The following is a 24763-nucleotide window of genomic DNA, read 5'->3' on the forward strand; positions in this document are numbered from 1 at the left end:
TAGTTTTAGACTTACTAAATGAGCAAAACAGGATTTTGACTATACGACTACGGAATGATTACTTCACTATACGCCACATTATTCAATGGTCGTTCCAATTTTGTTCTAAGCCTTTATGTTTGGCGTGAGGAAAACAAGATAGTGTGTCTTAAGCATACGCGCACGTGCCCACACACATGAACACACTACGCAGGTGTTTCTGAGCCGAGCAACAAGCCGCGTGGCTCCTAGAGCAGCTGATGAAACACAGCCGGCTTCCAAAATTTAGTCGGCGATGATCTCCTCATAATAAGATTAGCCCCATTCCCTTATCCAAACATCTACAAGTGTTACCCGCCTAACCCAAGACCACCTTTTAGGCTCACGAAAATCACATCCTCGCCTCGTGTTTTCTTTTCCCCTCTCCTCTCAGGTCACTTCAAATAATCACAGTTCCTACACGGTGTTTCCAGAGAACTTGTTGCAGAGCATGGCTGCCGGGAAAGCAGATACTCTCTTAATCCAGCTGCCGCTGAAGCATCATTAATTCCCTTGATGAACCTGTAATCTGAGAGCGGGTAACCTGTGAACTTGTCATCCAAAGCACACAATTTGCGATGAATCGCCAAAATACAGGCTTATCTCTTACGTGTAACGCACGAGCGGTGAGGTCGCTTTTTTTTTCTTCTTGTGGTGGGATCTGAGCGTAGTGCGGTCACGGCCGTTAGTGGAGGCATTAACTGAGTGCCGGAGTCAGTCCGTTTCCTGCCACGCAGGGTTAAGGTGTCACGACTTGAGCTCTGATTGAGTTACGGTCACGCTGCCTCGCAACACGGCTGCCACTCACATTTGGCCAAGACTCTGCAAGACCAAATAGTCCTTGATGTGGCAATTACACACACGCGCGCACGCGCACGCGCACATCTTTAAGAAAACCTGAGGTCTTTTAAAACTAATGTGTTTTTAAATTGTTTCTTCGGGGCTGTTATACAGTTGGGACATGTTATGAGTGATTGTTAGGCCAGGCTATCCAACCGCAGTACACCCCATCCTCTAAATCTAACTATAAACGGCTCATAATGAAATTAAAATGTTCACATTCACTCCACACAGTTCTTATTTGACACCCAAGACGGAAACATTTATGCCATTTGGGATGCAGAGAAAGTATTATAAAAGTGTAAACAATTTCAAACATTTAACTATATGGGCCATTTTTATATAATTTGATGAATAACAATAAAGTCGTACCCCACTGAAATATTTGGATTATTGTCAGTTCTCGTTCAAAAGGTCGTGTTTTTCATGTTCAATGACAAATGTGTCCCACGTGAAATTTCATAAATTGCAACATGTGTTCTGTACATACATTTTTGGATACAGTGTCTTAAGAGTTTCTTTTTTTGGTTATTCTACAAATTGGCCTTCCATGTCACTCAGTTTGTCTTTAACGTCAATGCCAATGGAGGGAGCCTCTTTACGTCGCAATACACCAGAGGGATGTGTAATCTGAAGTGGCAGCCATTTTGTATTCACACAATAGCAGACGGCAGAATAGATGGTGTTACTTCAGAGTTATGTATGAATTTGTGAACATGTCAGAACCATTGTATGTCTTTACCGTTATTATGGATGTATAAAAACAAGAGTGTGGTCAGTTTAATGAGCAGTAGATCATAAATGCACTTTCGAAGGGCAACACATGTTTACATGTTCTGCACTTTTGTTTGTTTTACCGTTGAGCAAAAAGTGTGTTTGAGTGGGCCACCATAATTTTCTCTTTAAACAAACATTTTCATAGTCTATGATTTTTTTTCCCCACCCACAAGTTTAAGAAAGCTTGTTGTTCAGTTCACATTTGTATTGAACGGCCATGAAGTTACAGCACTCTATTGTCTTTACTATTACATCCTAAAATTCTAAAGTTTGTAAGTGTCTTTACCATTATTAATCGAATTACAGTATATTAAAATGACCCATAGTTAAGCAATAATCCTGTTACTTTTCCTGTTGTGTTGCACGCAACACTGATTCTAACATCGGAACACACAAGCATGACAAAAAGTGTAACATGATCATGCAGAGTTTAGCTTTTTAGGGGCCGGGGGTGGGAATGGCAAAATTGTTATGCACCTATATACGGTAGTAGTTCACAATCAATTTTTTAAATACATTGTACTCACCAGAGATAATGAAAATCAATGATCAGAGCAACAGTAGATTATTGTTGTGTAATGTAGTTGTAGATGTGTTGAGTAGTCAGAACAAGCTAGTTGTTGCGCTCAAGTGCCGAATAAATCCTTTAGCAGGTTCCGGGCCGATCAATTCGTACAATGTCCAGTTTTTCTTTAAAAGTTTGTCTTAAAAATTAATTTTTAATAAAGTCCAACACTTGTCCTCCACAGTCAGCCATTGTGCAGATTCAAGACTTGTTAGCTCAGATCAACCAATCAGAGGACAGAAAAATGCAGATGTTACTCAAAGCCATTGTGAAGGGGTGGTGAACATGAAATGAGATTGGCTAAAAAAGTGCAGGCATTGCGAATGGCAACACATACAAATTCATATCAAATAAGATTAAAAAAATAAAATAAAAAATAAAAAAGTCGAACATATACACTAATGGAATCAAGGCATCCAATACATGAAGTATGGAATGGAAATAATAGACTGCTAGAAATAAATGCAATTTCATGTAATTTGTATATGTAGGTCAGTGCTTTTGACTGTGTTTCGGCCAGTAGAGAAGGCCTTGCAGGCCCTGACAGTGTCACTCCACCTCCCATGGTGCAAGTCTGTCCACTCATTAGGCCGAGCTCATCCTCTTAAGTGCATGTGTTTTCGTCTTGATTTGGGTTCATCTGGTTTTGTATTCCCGCGATCCTGTCGTTGCCTCAACCTGGTCTTGCCAATTCTGCTCGCCTCGTATCAACCAATCCACTCATGTCTACTCAGTACGTGCCTCATTTTCTAACTTAATTAACTTCTTGTTCTCAAAGCAAACTCTTTTTTTAAATATATTTTTTATATGACTTTTTTTTTGTTGATAATATTAACACAAACCTACCAAATATACCTCCTATGATAGATATTCATTAGTCTAATAAAGCCTATTTATTTGAAATGCATAATCCTCAGGTCCATGTATTAATAAAAAAAATAATACTCTAAATTAATAATAATGAGATTATTTATTTAAAATAAATAAAGTATATTGTTTGAATTGCATAATAACCAGGTTACCTATACACAATAAATATAATGCGTGTGAAAACCACTTATGTCCTTTTTTTTTTTATTCTTTTTTTTTTTTACATTTTTATGTTTTGGGGATGAAACTGAATGCAGGCATCCCAAAAACGTACAAATAAAATAAAGTACTACTACTAATACTACTGCAAATGCAAGGATTATGCATTTCAAATAAATAGGCTTTATTAGACTAATGAATATGTATCATATAAAGTGTATTGGGTTATAATAAATAAATAAATGGGAACTGGTCATGCAAAAAAATTACATAAATCTTAAGTTAGGCTTGAAATATTTCTGTGAGTGTTTACTTAATTTGATCCTGCTATGAAGTACCTGTTTGCTATTATGTCATACTTTTTGAGAATACCCTTGCACTATTGCCTTGCCCGTTTCCCTGCTCTTGGGTCCACTTGCTGTCATTGCCTCCACCCTACCATGCGAAGCCCCTCCACCCCCCTCGTGACAAACATTCCAAATTTGTTGTCTAACCTTGGGAACACACCTGTACTTCTATTGGCAATGAAAAAAGTAAAGTTACCTTGGAGGACAGTAATTTGGGTACACACATTTTTGACACTTTCTCAGCTCTTCACTTCAATTTCAGTATTCCAAGGTGGAATTTTGTCAGCAGCAAAGATGGAAAATGTCTTCATGGTGTTAGCGGCAAAGATGGAGGTAAACTGACCTGAGCTAAAAACTGAGCTCATATTAACAGAACACATTGAAAACATATCTTTGTTTTAATTTGGACTCCTTGTTTATGTCTCTTGATTCGGTTATTTTGGTATGGGCCGTAATGCGGCGCACCCGGCGCAACGCACCCACAGCGCTCTTCTTTTGATAAACCACCGAATCAGCACGAATACAACCATTGATTGGTGACTTAATTCCCAATTCAAATTATCATCCTGGGTCCATACCCAAGGTTGACATGAGCCTTGAGCTTTGGTGCGACTAAATTATATTCTGCTTCCTATTAGCCTGCCTCAAATCCACACACATACACACACACGCACACACACACACTTCCCCCATCTTCCTCCACTGTATACTTCCCTCTCGATGCAGCTCAGGTGCTGATACAAGCAGAAATCTTGCACGCCCCATCGCTCCCAGAGCACATACGCTCATACACATTGAGCACACGCACACAAATACACCCCCTCACACACCTTCATTCACCGCACCCCTTTGGAAAAGCCGAGGGTAGGCGGCATAAGTCTCCTCGCTGTTTGCTGCGTTAGCATGGAGGCGATATGAAGCATTGGGAACGCCGTGGTTTGCTGAGGGACGATGCAGCTGCGGCACGTATGCGGCGCGGGAAGCAGAAAATAAGAGATGATCATGTTGATGCATGGGCGGCCGGAGTCTTAAGTCACCCAAGGTTGTGGCCCTTCTCTCCCAATGAGGATATAGTGGCCAATAAGTACATGATGTCAGCGCAAAGAAGGAGAGAGTTGAAGGAGAAGAAGAGTGAGAAGTAGTAAACAAGGACGAAAAGGCAAAAGGGGACGAGGAGGAGTGGATTGAGTCTGCTATTGTCTCTGCTTCATCAATATCCTCTTATATAAATGTCAACTGTACAATTTCCCTCATCACTGTTTCACCACCCCACTGGCTTTATCCTCTGGTACAAGGGGAGGGACATCACTCTCTCGCATCTCTTTTTATCGTTTTTCTCCCACCGCACTCCCTAAATCGCTTTACTCTTTCTCCCCTTTCCACTCGTTTCTCTTGCGTTCCCTCCTTCCCGCTCTCCGTCAGCTCTTTATCATTCTTTATCTCTCCTTCCCTCTCTCCCTCCTGCCTCTTTGCCTCTCATAGCAATGCGTCACTAGCCTGCCCCCATGAAACAAGTCAATTTTCTGCCAGCTCGGCGGAAGAATAAATCTCCCTGGCGCTGCTCAGAGCGATGGGGATATTTATCTAAGTGGAGTGTGTCCTCCTCGGCTCAACGCCACCGACTTCTCGTCTAAGGCGCTTTTCCAAAGGGGATGGAGGGAGAAATTGCTAAGGAGGGACGGGAAGGGTAAAAGAGGGAAACGAAAGGAAAGGGGGCTAGCGGAAAATCCAAAAATGTGAGACAAAGACATGAGGGGGGAAGAAAAGGAAGAGTTAAGAGGTGGAAATATGAAAAAGATGGATAGCTAGGAAGGTAAAGGAGGCGCCTGGAACAAAGCCTATAAAGCAGCGCGACAGAGGAGTGAGGAAGGGGCATTAGTCGAGCCTGCTCGGGCTTAAACGGCAGGAACAGGCAGAGATGTGGATGAATGGCGGCCATCCTCCTCCAGGCCACACGCTTACGTCGGAGAGAGGGAGACGCTTGGCTTATTAAGCTCGCTGTGAAAAACGGAGAGTTCTTGGAAGGATGAGACGGAAAATGACGACTGTCTGATGAGGTTGCTGCGCTTTTCGAATGTCTGCTAAAAAAACGAGTGGGGGAAAAGACACGGACTGCATAACGAAGCACTGAAAAACGGTGTTTTACTGATTGGTTGGATAATCAGTATGAGGTGAATAAATTCGGACTAGAATGGTATCGCTTACATTTTTAATGCAGAGTGATATTTTGCAGTGTAACAAGTCAGGAGATATAAAAGGCTTGGGGCAGCAGTGGGGTATTTGTATGGGGCGGGGGGTGGGTGGGGAGGGGTCTTTTCTAGCGACCAACATTAAAGCAAAGTAAATAGCTGTTGTGTCTCATTACCATTCAATTTTAAAAGGGGCTGTTAGTATAATGAACGGCTCTGTTATTTTCTATGAACTTGGGCCTACCTCAGTACTAAGAAGAATAATTCCATTTTTCATGCTAGATAAAGTCCAAGCTAGATCCTTTGCAATTAAAATGGTCAATTTTGCTTATGCACAACAGGCGCCGTGTGATATCATGTTTTGCTCTTAATTACCTACAATAACCATGTGATATATTGGGAAGAAGGTTCTTTGGAGGCAGATACTGTATGTAACAAGACACTTAAAAGGGAGGGAAAAAATCACGCCAGGAGCGCAAATAATGTATGGTTTAAAAAAAAAAAAGGAACACAAAACGACATTCATAAAAAGCATCTTAATGTTGAATGTTTGCGTGTTGGTTTAATGCCATTGTAGCATTCGAATTCCCGTCGATTAATAAAAAAAATCTACTAGTCTGCTCTTCTGAGAAATGAGGGAATGCTTTTCAATTATATCAAGGTTAAAGGTTGAGAACCCAACACAGCCTTTTAGCCTGAGGTTTTCTCTTGTTTATGTTATCACCAGTGGTCATTACTACAGATACGTTTATGGATGATGCCATCAAATCCTTTTTGAATTGGCTATAAAATTAATGCTGATTCTGTTGAGTCAGCCATGCACTTTGCTGAATTGAGGTGTTATTTGAACTCGTATTGGACTGGACATTTCATTTAGTACACCGACAGAATCTATTACAACGGCAGGGGGGAAAAAAGTACTTTGTACTTTTTTCACTTCAAACGTGTGCATTTGTTGTACATGTTTGAATGAAGTAAACTCATAGGACTTTTTTGTGTGAATCAAAAACTCTCCCTTGACAGGTTGTGCAGTCGTGTGCACTTTTCTGGAAATCTTACTCTGAGTCCTTTCGTGAAAATGCGCACAGTTGAAATGCCTTGTTGTTGTCACAATAAAGGTGTCTTGACAGCTGAAATGTGTAGTGGCTTTTATTTTGTCTGTGCCGCGGGAAGTGTGTCTTCCTTCACAATGAACATGTTAGCATTTAGCAAGAGTCTTTGTCCCTAGCCTGGAACTGATTCGGAGTTTGACAAAACTGATGAAAATAACATTGTTAGAGATCTGGCAATGAGGAGCAATTCGCTGATAATTCTGTTCCACCAAGAACCATTACAGGACTTTGCGACTCCACAAGCACCATAACAGCTAAAGAAAAGATAAATCATAACGACTCGTGCGTGAAACACTCGCCTAATGTAATTTAACAGCAACAACAATTGTGTTTCTCTTAACTGTTTCCCACAAATTACATTTATCAGGGTGACATATGTGGCACAAATCACCATATATCAAAGTATTTTATTTACTTATTTATTTTTAATTTTAATTAATTGCTGTAGTAATTGACAGTGGTAGAACATATATGATATTGGTTGTTATGGAGTGAGATGTTTGTGTGGCATTAAAAAAACAAACACAAACATCTATGAAAACACCCTATATAGCCTAGACATAATTAGAATTTATTACATAAAAAATGAAATAATAATTATTATTTTTTTTAATCTTATTTTATTTTTTTATCCAAATAATTTGATATAAAACATTTTTAGCAGGGAAACTAGTTACTTTGCCTTGTACTGTAACAAGTTACTTTTATTATGAAGCAGTTCAATTACTCAGTTACTTTTTGTGAGCAAGTAAGGAGTAACTATTACTAATTACTTTTATAAAGTAACGTTCCCAACACTGATTCGTGTCACCAATAAGATGAAGGCCGTCTTACTAATGCTGGCCAAGAGGCTGGGTACACCCTGGACTTTTCGTTAGTTACATACAGGGCACATATGAACAACCATTCACCCTCACATGCACATGATTGGTCGATTTTATGTTATGGTGTTCTGCAAATAAATGGGTTGAAACACTACCATAACAAAAACTGTTTACAGTTCTTACATGGATCAAGTCTAATAAAAGTGTAATATCTCATCGTTTCATCTTGACAACACACATGTATTTGAGCTGCTTCATATTTAAGGCTGTAATATGTTGTCACTAGATTAGCATGATGAATGCAAACACTTCATTAGAGACAAATGAAAGCTGTCTTGACACAATTATGGCAAAAACAATAACAGCGCTGTGTGAGCCGTGCCATGATTGATAATACGGCGGGGGGGGGGGGGGGGGCTCAATAGTGGTGGACTTAACCAGGCTTTCCCTGAGGGGGTTTCCTTTGGTATTAGTCAGACAAATCCCTTTGTCAACCTCTCCCCCTTGCCATTTTTATTCATAAGCATTTGGCCCTAAGAAAGACATCAAACCTAGAATACAACGAGAGGTCAACATCATCTTTGCGCAATGTTAACCTCTGCATTGATGAAGCTAATTCACATTTCCTCAGTCCAGCCTACGGGGGTTCCACAGAAAGGGGGAGGAGGAACTGAGAGAGGCGGTTGTGTGTGTGTGTGTGTGTCTATGAATACATTCGTGTGTGCTTGCGTGTGTCCCTGTGTGTCATCAGCCACTTTGTAGAGAGTGTCCCTCTTGACCCAGGGCCCTCCACATGGGGTTTGTATTGATAGTGTTTAGTGAAGGGAGGGGAAAGTGAATGTTGTCCAAACTGATTGGAATGACAATGGGGGCATATGGTTGTGTGAGTGTTGCTGTATGTTCATGGCAGCCACCATATTCCTCTGCGCAGGGTTGCCAGGTGCTTCATAATCGCACCCACTGAGAGCCGACAAATCATACACAAACGCGACAGTCTGGCTCGTGGCTCCTCATCCCATTGGGTGGCCTTCTTCCTCTTGCTCCTCGCTACCTCTGTTCAATGTGATGTAACTCACTATCACCATTACAGAACATGAAGGAAGCGACGCCGGATTTTGATGATCAGTGGGAATCATTCGTTATTGTCTTTTTTTTTCAAGGCGTAAGCCCCACAGAGAGGCGCCGAATACAGATGTCAGCAGCAGCATCCCCTTCCACACAAAGGCCCTTCTCATGAATACTCAGCTCCACCCTAATGACTATTCAATACAGTCTTCAGGCTGCAGATGAACGGCCATTCCGCAGCGGCATCTGCTGTGGGCCCGACTCGCCAGACGCCAGCCTTGTAAGAGGCTAATTGAAAGACAGAGGCCACCTCTCGGTGTTTGTTTGTATTTATGTGTGCGTGTGACTGAAAGAAGAGAAACAAGGGGAACACAAGTGTCAAAGGGTGGAGAAAATGAGGAACAGCGAGTGACGGTGAGTGGGGAGAAGGAGGACAAAAATACCGGCCCCCACAGAAAGAACAGCTGACCTCTCGCCGTTTGTTCCCATGCGGCCATATTGGAAAAGCCCAAATGGGCTTTGAATGATCTCAAAGGAAACCTACTTCATGTATGTAATTAGAGTGGCCCTTTTTGGGGGAATTCATGTTTGAATTACGGAGCACTTGACATACATGAAAAAAGAAGCCATAATTAATACAACAGGTGCTGCAGGTAACAATGGCTTACGATGAACAATAACTTATGATGGGTTATAATATACATAGTTGTGTCTAGAAAATTCAGCACTTATTTCCCTTCTGTTCGTTTTCCTACTTTTCACCTCAAGGCATCTTTTGCCTACTTTGTAAGACTTTGCATTAAACAAAACAAAACAAAAGCTGTGCAAAGGAAAACTGAAGGATTGCTGTCATAATTCTCCCCAGTTCTCCTCTGGCAGTTTTTACTAGCAAAGGCAGTGAATAATCTTGAGCATCCAGGCCATCCCAAATAACACAATCCTTCAGCACTACAGCTTACTGTGTTTTATGGTGAAGTGCAGATGAGAAAGAAAAAACATTGAAATGATGCACTGCTCCTGCTGCTGCTGGTGCTACTGCTGCAGGATAGCATTCAAATAGTGCCGAGGAGGAATTTGCGAGTCATCAAATGTGGGAAATTAAATAAGAAGAGTGGAATATACGCTTCGTAGTTATATTGTTTGCTACATCCATAGTAAGAGATCTATCAAAACATCGGGTACAATGCGCTTGACAATAAGGGAGTTACTATGAGGCAAGTGATGACATTGTAGACAGATTAACAATGACAACAACGATCTGATCGGCTGGATCGGGATCGGACAATATTTTGCATTTTATGCAAAATTGGTGATCAATTAATTTACCCGATCCATCAATGATGTCATTGATCTGCGCTGCGAAATCAGACATTGCATGTTCAAACGAATGATCAGTTATCTTTTTTTTTCAAGCTCTCTATTTACTGATCAGCGATCAGCCAAAAATTCTGATCGTGTAAAGCCTATTAAAAATAAGTTTGATCATTTACTGACAATATGTGTTGGCACATTATGCTGGCAAATTTAAACTGACACTTTTCAAGTTTCTATTTTCTGTTTTCGCTGTAATCTTGCCAACACTGTGAACGTCTACTATTCATAACGAGGAAAAAGAGAGCCTAAGTGTAAAGTGTAAGATTAAATTATTGCCCAAAAAAAAATAGCGAGCACTATTTTTTTAGGCACAGCAAAATACAAAATGTCATTCTTGACGTTCTTAGGTCATCGCTAATCGCAGTTAGCTGGAATAATCATTATATAGTCAGTCATTGTAAATTGGTCATCGAACTTTTCCTTGACAAAGATAATGCTTAAAATAATTAACACAATTAAATGATTACTTCTCTGTCTATCTATGTTGCACTTCTCTGCATCCTCCTGAAGTGTTTCTATTTTCTACCCCTCTTTTGTCAGTAAAAACAATAACAAAAATGCTACAAACATCTCTTGTGTGTAGTGCAGTACTACATCACTACAGACTACAATTACAATCATGAACATATCGTAAGTTAGTACCTCATTCGAAACTGCACTATTATCCATTAAGGTTTGATGCAGGTCTCCTTAGATTGTACTAGCAAATAAAGGAATCAGTCTTCAGGAGTCGGTGAGTGTCATATATCCTAAATAAGGACAACAATAATTAAAGAGGATGTACAGTACAAGTCAAAACATTTCTGACTGATGGCAAATGCAGGAAGATTTTTTTTCCCCTCCGGATTAGGAATGCTCACGTTCATGCTACACTGACAACAAGTGTACATGCAGGCCCCAAACCACACCAGTATGGTCAGACATGCTGTTAGTGCCTGGCAGGGTTGACAGAGGGAAGCAACCCACCAGTGTGTGCTTCATGCACATTCTGTTAATCATGTCAAAACATTATTGTTAAAAATCTAATGGCTGAAGCTTTTGCCGCAAAATCCACAACAGTGACTTTGTCCTCCATCCAGAGAGTCATGAAAAGGTTTCTTTAAAAGGGAGTAAGACAGCATTATGCACTCTCCATGGGGCAACGTCTGTGCTTCTTGGATTTCTTGGGAGTCGGTGCACCTGTTTGTGCTTTTCCTTACATTGGGGGGAAATGTCCTGACTTGTAATTTATTGACTGTTGTGTTCAGCTGCATTTTATGTCCCTGTTTATCCATTCAACCGCCTTTCAGGGAGTTTGAAAGCTATCAGATCAATTTCATGTCACATTACCATGAATCCGCTTAGTGAACGAATCTTTAAAAAGTAGACGTGTGATATATATCATTAGCCTAATACCGTCATTGACTAGGCATTTTTAGCTTAGTGTCACAATATCAATACAAAAAATACCAGCATACTTGCTGAAAAAAAAAAAATTCTCCCTCTCTTTATTCATTAAAAATTAAATATGACTGAGGCAACTATGCTATTAAGCTAATCAGTTAGTATTAATAGACATAATAGTTAAACAGTATTAATTATTGATTTTTTTCCCTCTCAATCTCTGACACCAATTTTCAACTTCACAAAATGGGAAAATATCCATAAAATGTGTTTTTGTCCAATAATAACATAATAATATTAATTTTTCCATGCACAATTTCAGTGATTTGTTGTACATATTTGAACAATTTTGGTGAAATATTTTATGACCTGTGACTGCGGTTGTTTGTAGAGGATACTTGTAATTAGACGTTACACCAGTCTGATCAGCTGGATTGGGATTGGACGACATTTTGCATTTATGCAAAATCGGTGATGGAATTGAATGTCTTAATTTGCGTTATCGATCGATGGTGTCATTGATCGGCTCTGCGAAATGAGACAATTACATTCTATATTTAATGTTTATCAGCACTTTTTGAAGAATTTGTGTGCTTTATTTTTCCATGCATTTCAGTTGGCACCAATTACTGTATATGTGGGTTTTTGCTATTCGTGGGCCAGGCCAGTTCCTATGTTTTTTTTTTTTATTGCTGATCGGCCAAAAATCCAGATTGTGTAAAGCCTACTTGTAATAGTTTATTGCACTTTCAAAAAATACTGTATATCACATGGAGAAATGTGTGATTAATGTCCATTTATTGCCAATACTCCTGAGAAAACATAAAAGACAATGGATTAGTTGCATGTAATTATTATTGGGGAAAACAAAACTGCAATCAAGCTTGACAAAAATGTATTAGAGGTGAAAAATAAGCACCTGCCTGCATGTCTAGACATTGTACAAGATACACGTTGGGGGATTTGAGTGAATTGACCTTGGTCAAGGCCGTTGTAAAGGTCACAGCGGCATCCAGCTAAGACAAAAGGTGTGCTGAGAGGCGCAGTGCTCTTACATTGAAGGACTGTTGTTGTGAGGTTCCAGCAGTACTGCCACTGTACTGCAAGGCAGGAAAAGGCGGGCCGTCAGGGATTTGTTAGGGGCCTGTTATTACATCTCCAGTCACATAAAATATGGCCGCCTCTCCACGGAGCCGACTGCCAGATAAATCCACTCTCCTCCAATCACACTGGCCCTTGCGAGGAAAGCGCCCAATGGTGCGCCTGCAGAGAGTGACCCTCTGGTAATGACGTGTGATTTATACAGTACATGTTTTATACAGAGAGACACAATCCTGGTATCACTCTGTCTCTATTTCTTGGTATCTATATATGGTGTGCGGTGGGAGTTAAGGGGCCTTTGGGAGACTGGAGATCTGACACCCAACTTTGGGGTCTCACAAAATGGCTACAATGTGGATTGTTCCCCTGCAGCTGTCAACTAACAGCCGCCTAAGCCTGCAGTGGGTGCTGCGTCTCCTTGCATGAGGTCACTAACACATAGTAGGATGGAGCTTGGAGCTAACAGACTGCAGTGTGGACGGCCTAAATCAACACCTGGTTGGGAAGAGGTGAATGAGGAGAGGCTATGTGAAGACTGCAGAAGCACTGGGAAATGTTACAGACAGATGAGATGACAAACATGGCTTTGACTGAAAACAGGTCAATTAAGATCACACCAGCAAAATCATCTGACACAAAATAGCCAGTGTCAGGAATTGCGAGAGAATGACTAATATTGTTGTCTCCTGCATGCACAGTAGAAAGACATTAAGCCACTGTGTAACAGAGCTAAGAAGCGTCTCGTTGCATTAAATTAAAAATAGATCAACTTTTACATTATACACTTTAACATACGCACACACACACACACACACACACTAATATATATATATATATATATATATATATATATATATATATATATATATATATATATATATATATATATATATATATATATATATATACACAGTATATATTTATATGTTATAGTTTTTTATTTGAATATATATATATATATATATATATATATATGCATACAGTATATATTTATATGTTATAGTTTTTTATTTGAATAATTTGCTAGGCAATTATGCAATGAATAAGGACTTATTTCTTATTTAAAATAATAACTGCTTGATAAGTATGGCATTGACTAATACAGCAATAAGCCCTCAAATTCTCATTTAACATTATTTATAGGTTTATAGGTCGAAATTTTCTGAGACTTGCATCATGAAAAAATTATTTTTGCATATGCTGTGAATAATTGAACAGGGATGCGAAATGTGTCCTGTATTATTTGTGATGTTATCTCACTATATAAACCTCAAAACACATTTGTGCATAAACACATTTGTGAAGCGACAGAAAATAGGTCGCATCTCAACAAAGTACCACATAAGCAGTTACCTCTGAAATTAAACCTCAACCCCCCGCAGCAGCAAATAAAACTGACAGGATCTATTATTCTCCCCCGAGCAAATTATTGTTTTTTTATTTTGTTCTCTTATAACATACATTTTAATATTCTCTACGAAAATAGGATAAACAACTATTAACATTCAAGCAACAAATTATATACAATATTGAAATGTACACATTTTTCATTAATAATAATAATAATAATAATAATAATTCATCAAACAGAATATAATGATAACGAATTTTTGCGCCAACACTTTTTGCAAATCAAATATAATTTTTGTTTTTCGTTTTTTGTAAAAGAAAAAAAAACATACACACAAACAAAACAATAACAATTAAATCGAACAATTTGGACAAAATTAAAATGATGCCATGCATTTGTTTATTTTATCTTTGTTAAAAGTGTCGTAAACCTGTGATGCCAAACCTGCACGGCGCGGGGACATTTGAGAGAAGATGAAGTATTTCTTGCAAGTAATAAAAAGGAAAGTAAAGGGGGGGAAAAAAAGAAGCCTATTGCCTGAATTATGAGCGGGCTTTGGTGATGCTGAGAGGGCCGCATGCTGCTCTTCTCTGGCGCCCCAGAGGAGGCATCATCAGAGCTGATATATGGCTCAGCTCGACTTTACCTTTACAAAAGAAAGAATCATCCAGCTTTGGTCGAGGGGGGAAAAAAACATCCTTGTGACTAACTGCGACAACTAAAACAAACCTCTGTCCACTCGTCGAATAATCCAACCTTAAAATGAAAGAACGCAAAGTGACGCCAGCTGAAAGTGAACTTTTATGCGTAAAAAGGCTTAAATAGGCTACGGATTGTGATTTCTCTCCCTCTCTCTTCACCCCCACCCTCCTCCCCTCCTTCCCCACCCCCCTACCTCCCCCCTCATTGACTCCACAAAGCTATTCTCGTAAGTCACCACACGACTAAATTAGACCAAAGATGATATGAGTACAACGCATGATAATTCCGCCGGGCTCCTCCTCCTTCCAGCCATGCATCCTAATTAATGGGACACCCCCCCCCAGTCGCAAAAAGCTCCGCGCTGGACTGCAACATAGTCAAAGAGTGAAAGGGAAGAGGGCGAAAGTGCCACTGGAAATAATTGATTAGCTAGCAGTCAATGATAACTTGTTAGTAATCGTCAAGTGTTTGGAGCTCGCCATTTTCACGGAGGCTTCTCGTTGCAGCGTACTCCGGAGGAACACTTTGAAGGCATCCCGTTTTGGAATAAGATTGTCCACCTCCAGTCTTCTTCTGTTATGTGACTTTTGCCACCCTTCTCCCTCCCCTGCATAGCCTCTCTCGTTTTAAGAACCGATTCCCCCCCACCCCGACATCCAACTCACCACCAATGATGACATCCAAAGAAGTGGCCAAATGTGATGCGGGGGAAAACAGGAGGCGAAGCCCGCTGGACCACTTGCCGCCCCCCGCCAACTCCAACAAGCCACTGACCCCCTTCAGCATCGAGGACATCCTCAACAAGCCGTCGGTGAAGCGAAGTTACACCATTTGCGGCACGGCGCATCTCATCTCATCCTCGGAGAAGCACCGAGCCTCCAGCCTGCCTCTGACCAGCCGAGCTCTCCTCACCCAAACGTCGCCGCTGTGCGCCTTAGAGGAGCTGGCCAGCAAAACCTTTAAGGGGCTCGAAGTCAGCGTACTACAGGCGGCAGAAGGTATTTGCGGTACTGGAACACTCTTTAAACTGCTGCATGGGTCACATATAGCCTAACCCCATTTTGGTATTTTAAAAAATATATATAAAAATGGACCGACCAGCTATACAACTTTTTCTTTATTTATATATTTAATATAAGCAACCAAATTAATAATAATAATAATAATAACAATAATACAGCATTTTATATTTTACAGTATGTTATTATTATTATTATTATTTTACAAAACAACCCAATATTACAAAGCAACCCAAAGTTTGGTCGTATTGACTCAATTAACGGGTCAGTCCAATTTTTGGACCAAAAATCGGTTCTTTTTGACCTAGCAGTTATAAAGGACGATAAATAATAATCTATCTGGAAATATATTAAGACACACCTACTAACTCGATGCTAATAAATACAGGTTCAATTTACTTTTGAAGTCATATTTTTATTTTGTTTATTCTGCTGTGGTCTCTTATTTTTTCCTCAGAACTGATTGGGGGCCTTACTTGCAAAATAGATTTAATATAGGCTACACTCACCGGTCACAGCGGGTTTGTTTTGATTGGTAGCTACAGATATTAGTCAAACAATTGTGGTTGTAGTATGTCATCATTTTTACCACATCAAGCAGTCAAGAAAAGGTCACGTGTGCTGAAAGACTGTAAACTGCATGCTACTGCAATAATTGCTAAATAAGACCAATCAAATTGAATATTGTGTGATGATGACTCCGTGCAGGTGGTCATGATGTTGTACATTAAGCCCAATTGTGGAGTAAAACATCTCCTTTTTTGCAAAAAAGGTATTGATATTTATTTATTTATTTTAACGCTGTCCTTCCTCCTCCCCAGGCCGGGACGGCATGACCCTATTCGGCCAGCGAACCACCCCGAAGAAGCGCCGGAAGTCCCGCACGGCCTTCACCAACCATCAAATCTACGAGCTGGAGAAGCGCTTCCTGTACCAGAAGTACTTGTCCCCGGCCGACCGGGACCAGATCGCCCAGCAGCTCGGCCTGACCAACGCGCAGGTCATCACGTGGTTTCAGAACCGCAGGGCCAAGCTAAAGCGGGACCTGGAGGAGATGAAGGCGGACGTCGAGTCGGCGAAGGCCGTCGGCCAGGTCCCCTTGGAAAAGCTGGCCAAGCTGGCCGACCTGGAGAAATGCGCCAATGGCACGCTGGGCCATCCGCGAGTTGAGTCCCCCCCGCGGGGGGTACAGCAGGAGCACGATCTGGGCCAGAAGCTGACGAGGTCCCCGCTGTCGCCATTCTCAGACCACACAACGAGCAAAGAGTGTTCGGAGGACGAGGATGTGGAGATTGACGTGGATGACTGATGGGCCGGCGTGGCGAGAGCCAAAAACCGATTTATCAAGAAAAACAAAAAAAAGACGATGGACACAAACGGCGTCGAGGACTTACTTGTATAACTTACTGCTTATATTGTGTACCACTTTTCTGAACATGTACCAAAATGTAATTATACTTTTGTATGGGCACACATAAGCATGAATACACAACGAGAAGAAATATGCAGTGGTAATTCACAATGTAACAGACAGTCTTTGCAATCAAAGCAATATGGTCAAAAATGACACGTGTAACTTATTGTTATTATTATTATTATTATTATTGTCATTGTTATTTTTCAAATCTAACACACACGCGCGCGCACACATACACACCTGTTCGTTCCATTACTTTTCAAAGGACCTCCCCCAATTATGTTTTGCATGCAAATGCATGATTTGATTTGTGATTACTGTTCTATTTATTTTTACGTTAGTTTTCCCCCCAAGTTTGTTTATGTTTAATTTAATTGTTTTGTGTTGGGTGAGCCAGTGCAGACATCCCTCCTCTTTTCATCTCGTGCCGCCGTGCATGAATATTGGGATTTTTTTTTTCCTCCCACGATGATGCATTTTATTTGATGGCGATAAAACGACTTTTCATTGCGGTGATTTTTAAGTTGTTGGGGTTTTTTTCGATTAATTTGTTTGCATACCGTTTATGATTTGAACACCTGTAAGTGCCTTTCTAAAAATCAGGATTTGAAAACCAATTAATGCACAGACTGCAATGTACATAGGCAACAATGGGAATAAAAAAAAATGGCTTTTTTCCTGAATATTTTATCTACGTTGTAATTCTTACCTAAACATTTTTACTTTGTCGAATGGTGACTAATAAACCCCGTGCTATAAGACACACCGCTCGGGCGCGTAAAGCCTTCAAACGCGTCTATTTAAACGTATTATACTGCACTATTTAATCCCTTTGTGTCCTTTTCTACGAGGATGCTCTAAACATATTGTGGCTCGGTCTCTCCCATGTCCTTTCACGTCTTAAATGCGTATCTTGGCTTCTTGACCCGAAGACGTGTTTCTCCATTCGGGCCAAAAATTTATGTGAGAAACACAAATCTGGCCCCGGCAAATAAAGACGAGGATGCCACGAAAACACAAAGTTTTGGCCCACTTTCTGCCGGCCTTTGGGGGTCTTTTTTTGTTCTGCGGGCCCGGGTCGTAATTTTGAGCGTAAAGCATGAAAAGTGGGGACAAATGAGCAGCGTTCCCCGATGGGCCGAGTCACAAAGGCGCAGGGCCGCCCCCCGCTGCCCGCAATACTGAGACAAGTGTGTCCCACCGCACAAAAAGGTCGCAAACGTTTGGAGGCCATATGGTTTTGGAAATTTCCTCACCATTTCAGACAATTTGATGGATTGAGTTAACCCTCCTTTTAAACAGTTGAAGTGAGTGCGAACAAAGGCCATAATGCCTACATAGACTCTCCCTTCACGAGGGCATCTGCGGCTATTAATGTCTGGCCCTTTTCTTTGCCTGCCGTTTTGAACAAGTCAATGAATTACAATGAAAGTGGCCTTTTTGTGACTCGCTTGTCTTTCTCCGCTTTTGCTGCGGAATAATATGTTTGACTTCTGTCCAAGAAGGGATTCTAAACAAGAAATGATTTTTTTGAAAGTGCTTTTAATGTTAAGTAGGCAGTCCATAAAGAGTTGAGACTGTGGCATTGATGCCAAAGTCTGGTTAGGGAGCCTTTTGTTTGTTTTCTTCCTTTTGCCTCTTTATTCCTTTTGTCTTTAAGGGGTTTAATGAAGCTGAAAACATGGTGATGTGAGAAAGAAAGAGTGTCACGAACAGCAACTCAAAAGGCTGCCTCTCGTTTAACCTCCTTTGTTCAAAGAAATGATAAGTAGACCTGTCTCTTTCTGTAGGCTTGTTTTATAGTGTTTCCCCTTTTTCCTCGTCTTAAAACTTCAATAAGTTTAGAGGACTGTGGCTATTGTCAACTGAAAGTCATAATTGAAAGCCAATTCATCTTTGGGCCATTACATTAGGCACACCTATATATACAAATATCTTTCACTGTTTCTAAAATAATGTCACGAATATATGACGCAACAACAACATACATTAATGAAGATGATGATGTGCCTATAGAGACCCATCAATTGGTTATATAGCATCAGTGCAAAACCCCCGGATTACTATTCATTTTAGGTAAATCCCATCCTGAATCAAGCATATGCATGAAAGGAGAGAGTGTTAAGGCAGCCCAAGTTTATGGATTTCACTTGTTTATTTTATGAGGGCTTGTCAGGAGGCCCCATGATAAGTAATATTACAGTCTGTGGGACCACTTCATGGTAATTAATCTGGAGGTCTTAAGTGTATTTCAGTATTTCACTTCAAGATGGGAGGGGAGAAAAATCACTACTTCAATCGTCCGGAAAATTGAAGTTTGATGCATGAGTCCCTACTGAAACAATAGTACAGTCCTCCCATTGGCCCCGCTCTCGTTTCTCTCCCCCACTCCATTTTATTTTATTATTTGCACCTTGTGGAAAACAGTCTCAGGTGCAAAGCTAAATGAATTTTTGAGCCACTGATGGCCAAATGACAGCATTGCAGCAAAGCAATGGAAAGGATGAACTCAGTGTTCAATTGTGAATTATGAAATTAATAACCATAATTAAGACCTTGTAGATTTAACAAGAATATTAAAGATATTTTAAAATTAGCAGCAATAATAAGTATTAATAAAAAAATAATCACAATTGCCTTTGTTGTTAAAAAAAAAAAGGAAAAAAAAGACATATACGACTTTATATTTGCCTGGAGTTAAATCACTCTATATATCTAAATAGAGTGGGATTGCAGAGTTTTAATCATAGCCTTCCTGCAGAGCCAGTTAATACTTCAAACTTCAATTTTACGGGCGATTGAGCTAAGCATGTTTCTGACAGAATTGATGTATGTATTAATTTCCTTTAACTGTTGATTAATTAGGCTGCGCTGAAGGCTCACACGGAACGGTTTGTTGGCAAATTTGCATATTAATCAAATTCTAGTTGATCATTCAAATAAAATATCGTTGGACTTTTAAGGAAGCTTTAAAACAGCTGGAATACGCTACCCCCCCCCCCCCCCCCCCCCAAAAAAAAAACTGTAGGCCTATACATTTCAAGATTACAAGGCAACAAAATGAGCAGATTGCAGAATGCCGAAACATTCTTATAATAAAGAGCTGCAGTCAATTTGTGTATTAACCCCAACCACACCTTTAGCACAACAAAATAGCACGTTGCAATATATCACTGAATTTGAAGAGAAGATGCACTGAATATAGTGATAGACCTACTGCATGTTTTACTTTGTTGGTCTCATGAAAACATATCTTCAACCTAATAATAAAACTAATTTTAAAAAACTTATATTTATACAATATTTATAATAATATTTTAATTATAATATTCTAGAAGTGCCACAGTTTTAGTGAAAGCAGCACTATTTGTAGGCTATTTATAAAAGTTTGATGGCGATAAATACCACACAGAGCGTAACATTGTGTATTGACATCTTTATTTAACTTTTACTGTTATCCAGGTAAGGCAATTAGAAAAAAATTCTCATTTGCATTTCCGACCTGCATGGCAACAGACAGCAGAGTAGGATAAAGCTAAAGAAAATAAAAGAAACACAATGCAGGAGATATACAATTAGCTTGGAACATTCTGGTGTAATGATGATTTATGGGTTTAGCATCAGCATACAAGTCATCAGGAGTTAAGGTCAGGACCATGTAATTTTTTATAAATGTGAAGTTTATTATCAACAAGTCACTTTATTATTTATGAATACGTTAACTGCTATCACTATTGGCCGAGGTGTATATTTTATTCATATTAAAGATGTTTGGCGAACTCTATACAAAAAGTTTAACATATCTTTATCATGTTGCTTGTAGTAAATTACCTGAGGGCACATTCACCTGATGATTTATCTTTTAATCATATAACATTTGTGATTCTTGAAATAAAGTTTGTATTCAAAGAACATCTAATATTCAGAGAGATGGATAATGTCAAGGGTGTCTAACCGGGGAAAGACAACAACTGTCAGCTACTGTACTGGTGAGGAGACGACTAAACAGAGACACCTGCTGGTCAATTGTGGCAATTCAAACCCGCGACATTGAATGCACTTCAGCCACGTTTTTAGGTAGGACTTACAACAGCAGCAGCAGCAACAACAACAACAACAACAACAATAATAATAAATGTGAAAGTGGCCAAAGAGACACAAAAAATATTTATTTAAGATGACTCCTGCTAATTTGAAGAAATACAGCGCTGAAACGAGGGAGTATCGTTGCCTAAAAAGGGGGGACAAGAAAAGAAAAAAAGAATGCGCAGTTGTACGCAGCAGTGGTTCTTCTGAACGCCCTTCTGTTACGATGTCGCATATTAGATGACGTCATCAGCGTTGGCGGCATTTTGAAAAAAAGAAGCGTTTGTTGTGTCTTCCTTCGTCAGATATGGTAAGTATTGAGTTCCTTTTTCCTTTGTCTATATATTAACTTGTGTACTATACATTTACTTGCATTACCACGACTAGTTTATGTTGGTTCAACAGTGTCACATCGCAAACTATGATCTACCGTCTTGCTACTTAACATAAGTAGGTTACAACGTCGCCTGACCATAAAGTCCCAGCCTGCATTAAACTACGTAACTAAGTAAGACTAGTCCTTTGTTTACTTAATCATAACGTATAGATTCTCATTTCTAAAACAAGCAGAACACCCGTATCAGGCAACGAAAACATCTTTGAAGTAGACATTTTGCGGTGAACAGCAACTCTCGACCAAGCGCTATTTTACCGTGAATCGCGCGAGAATTTAACTGTTGGGCTGATAATGCCAATAACAGCCTATGCTGTGATGGTGTGTGGTTAGGCAGGTAATCCCGATAGCAGCAACCTACCTTCGGTGGCAAAATAAAAATGAACTTCGTGAAGACACAGAAGGGGGTGAAGCGAACAGGAATTACGCCCAGTTGCATGACTCAGTACGCCGATTTACCAATCGGAGCTGTTCACGGCAAAATAGCCCGAGTAGAGTTGCCCGTCACGGCAAAAATATCCAATGTCAAACAACTTTAAATGGATACTTAACTCATTGAGCTACTTTCAGTAGTAAAATAAATAAATACAAATTATCCCGAATTTATTTGGTAACGTCATTGTTTTTCACGTGCAATTAACACCTTTACAAACTACCTTTTCCACTTGCTGTAGACTGAAGATGACCTCACCTGTGCTGAGGAAGTAGGTATAAACGACTAATCACGGCTCACCTGTTTTCTGGGTTTGGTCAGCAAACGGAGCCATGATTGGTCGTTAGGCTCGTTACCTACTTCTCAGCACAGGTGAGGTCATCTCACTGATCTGAATATATGACTGGATAGCCGATAGGCCAAGACGATCCAATACATTTACAGTATCGAAATTGGAAATTTTTTGAGACAGTACTTTGTAGGAACAGCATGATTTATGGTGTTTTAAATTAGTTAAACATAAACAAGAGGACTTCAGACATTTATAATACATGTATAAGTTATATGCTTACTGATGTCTACAGGAGGAAACTTGTATATTTTTATTAAAGAATTACAACTGTAATTCAATGAAAGATGCCTCTGCCAAATCTAATATTGGGGTCTAAGGAACTGAGCGATAAAAGAAGAGGAGGGTCTTTAAAGAAGCACATACCGTCCACTTGTTAATGTATTTTTTTTAAACCCCAAAACAAACCTGCCCCCGGCCTTATACTAACTGCCTACAAGCTGTATATGTATCATCTGTACGTATACCGGATAGTTTATACAGTAGTCTGCTCGCGAGGTGGGAGGAGCAAGATGGCCACCCTGTGACTTCAACGGCTTGCACGGGCATGTATGGGCTATTGGCTATCTAGTCATACATTCAGGTCAGTGGGTCATCTTCAGTCGACAGCAAGTGGGAAAAAATATAGTTTTTTAAAAATATTAGTTGTACATGAAACATAATGAAGTTATCAAATTAAATCTGGACAAAATATTAACTTTTTATTGCTGAAAATGGCTCAGTGAGTCAAGCTAACAACCTTAATTAGATTTAACAACTGATTGAAAAAAAATCTTTCATAGTAATTCATGGATCAGTTACCTTTTGATTTTATAAGACCAAAACATTTATATTACTTCATGTAATACAGATACATTTATTTACATATACATGGGATGAGCACCGTGAAAAAAAAAATCTAATATTAAATAGAGCTATTAGGTTATTTTTTTTAAATCATTCAGCACGATTTGAGATATTAATTTTTGCTTGATGGGCAGAACCCTGGAATGTGATAAATATAGTTTCAAGGCAATGCACATCTTAGAGAAAAATACACAGGGACCTCTTGTGCATATGTTTCGTGTTTCTTGAATAATGACAGTCGAAACATCACAGCACTGACTGTTAACATGACTTGGCATCCTGCATAAAGTTGCTTCTGTGTATGTAGGGTGAAGTTGGGCAGGGCAACCAGGCTCTATCTGAACTGTCAGAAGATGCCCAGAAGGAACTGTTGCACCTATGCAAGCATCAGTTTGCGCAGTTTGAAGAGGTAAGTATTTATATATTTAAACTGTATTGATGACTTCAAATACAATTCTGTGGAAACTGAACAAAATACTTACCCTTTTGCAGCTTCAAAACAAAATTTTACTGTGTGAGCCAGACCAAGGTGAAACTACTCAAGAGCAGGTGAGATGAGTGCACATAACTGATTTTGTGGAAATGTTTCAGATACTTTTTAGTCTATACCTGAGATACAGTAAGGGTAGAAAGAATTGAGTTTCTTGCTGCTCTTGGTGTTTCCTTTAATTGTCCTTGCTACAGTCCAGCAATCTTTTTTAGATTGATCAACATTTTACAAAGTGGCCTGGCCTTGTTAATGAGTTAAAAGCAATGGTGGTCCTTTTTTTTTAATGACAAATGTAATGTTTTTAGTCAGTTAATCGGCTGTTTGCAACAGAAGCGGAAATGAAGCAGTGGGTTACAGTGGAACCGAGACGTAAGTAACCATTATAGCATTTGGGTATGAAGTTAGTATGACTTGAAAAAAAATTTTTTTTACACAGATTATCCAGGTTTAAAAAGATCTTTGAATGGCGTAGACTTACTTGTATGATAAATCAAAACACAAATTGGCATCGAGCGCATTTCTGAGACTGAGCAAACCTTACAGACAGTTTTTAATTGTCGCAAAGACATTTCAAACATATTGAGACCATTTTTCACTGTCTGCAAAGATCTTTTGAAACCTTTCACGAACCCTGACGAAAACCCCAAATTAGCTACGTTCACAACTTTGCATGCATTTGTTGTCAGTGAGATACAGAAGTATTTTTCATTTATGGATTAATTTAAATTTCTACTTAACAAAAGATGATGCTAACACTGGGAACTCCATACACTTTTTATGTTTAAAAATTACAAAATAAATACAAAATTAAGGAAATATGTAGACATTTTCGAAAACTTTATTTACAGTAGAAAACTTAAGAGAACTATTTACTTGCTCAGGTTTTGATTTGCTGATGACCTTGGAAGCTCCTTGCAAGTTTTATTTTTGTTAATTTCTAAACAAAGCTGTCAGCAGTCAAACTGTTTTTTTCCCCTTTTTTTAATTTTTATTTTGACGCTAATATTTTCAGTTGTATTGCAAATACCGGTTTTCGGCCTCCTAACTACTAA

At 39.5% G+C, this 24763-nt stretch overlaps 2 protein-coding genes across 2 annotated transcripts in view; both read left to right on the forward strand.

Moving 5' to 3' along the window:
- The first annotated feature begins 15295 nt into the window (after positions 1-15295).
- On the forward strand, positions 15296-17005 carry lbx1b (ladybird homeobox 1b). Its single transcript, XM_086083388.1, has 2 exons — positions 15296-15675; positions 16518-17005. The coding sequence occupies exons 1-2, from the start codon at positions 15348-15350 to the stop codon at positions 17003-17005; spliced, it is 816 nt and encodes a 271-aa protein (XP_085939514.1). The 5' UTR covers positions 15296-15347.
- Positions 17006-21444: 4439 nt separating this feature from the next.
- The window catches only part of cenpk (centromere protein K), a 6465-nt gene continuing 3146 nt past the window's right edge, over positions 21445-24763 (forward strand). The window contains exons 1-4 of the mRNA XM_086083145.1: positions 21445-21509; positions 23529-23630; positions 23714-23770; positions 24017-24080. Of these exons, the coding sequence (XP_085939271.1) occupies positions 21507-21509; positions 23529-23630; positions 23714-23770; positions 24017-24080 (226 nt within the window). The 5' untranslated portion in view covers positions 21445-21506. The remainder of the gene's footprint in view (positions 21510-23528; positions 23631-23713; positions 23771-24016; positions 24081-24763) is intronic.

This window comes from Leptonotus elevatus, chromosome 8 (assembly GCF_054856555.1).
Source record: "Leptonotus elevatus isolate MCC_2025b chromosome 8, RoL_Lele_1.0, whole genome shotgun sequence".
In the NCBI taxonomy this organism is placed as follows: Eukaryota; Metazoa; Chordata; class Actinopteri; order Syngnathiformes; family Syngnathidae; genus Leptonotus; species Leptonotus elevatus.

What these genes read in the sequence shown, in the direction of transcription:
- lbx1b (XM_086083388.1), top strand. Translation starts at nt 15,348, where the DNA reads ATGATGACATCCAAAGAAGTGGCCAAATGTGATGCGGGGGAAAACAGG. An exon ending in CGTACTACAGGCGGCAGAAG is followed by an intron (nt 15,676 to 16,517) that starts GTATTTGCGGTA and finishes CCTCCTCCCCAG; the next exon opens with GCCGGGACGGCATGACCCTA.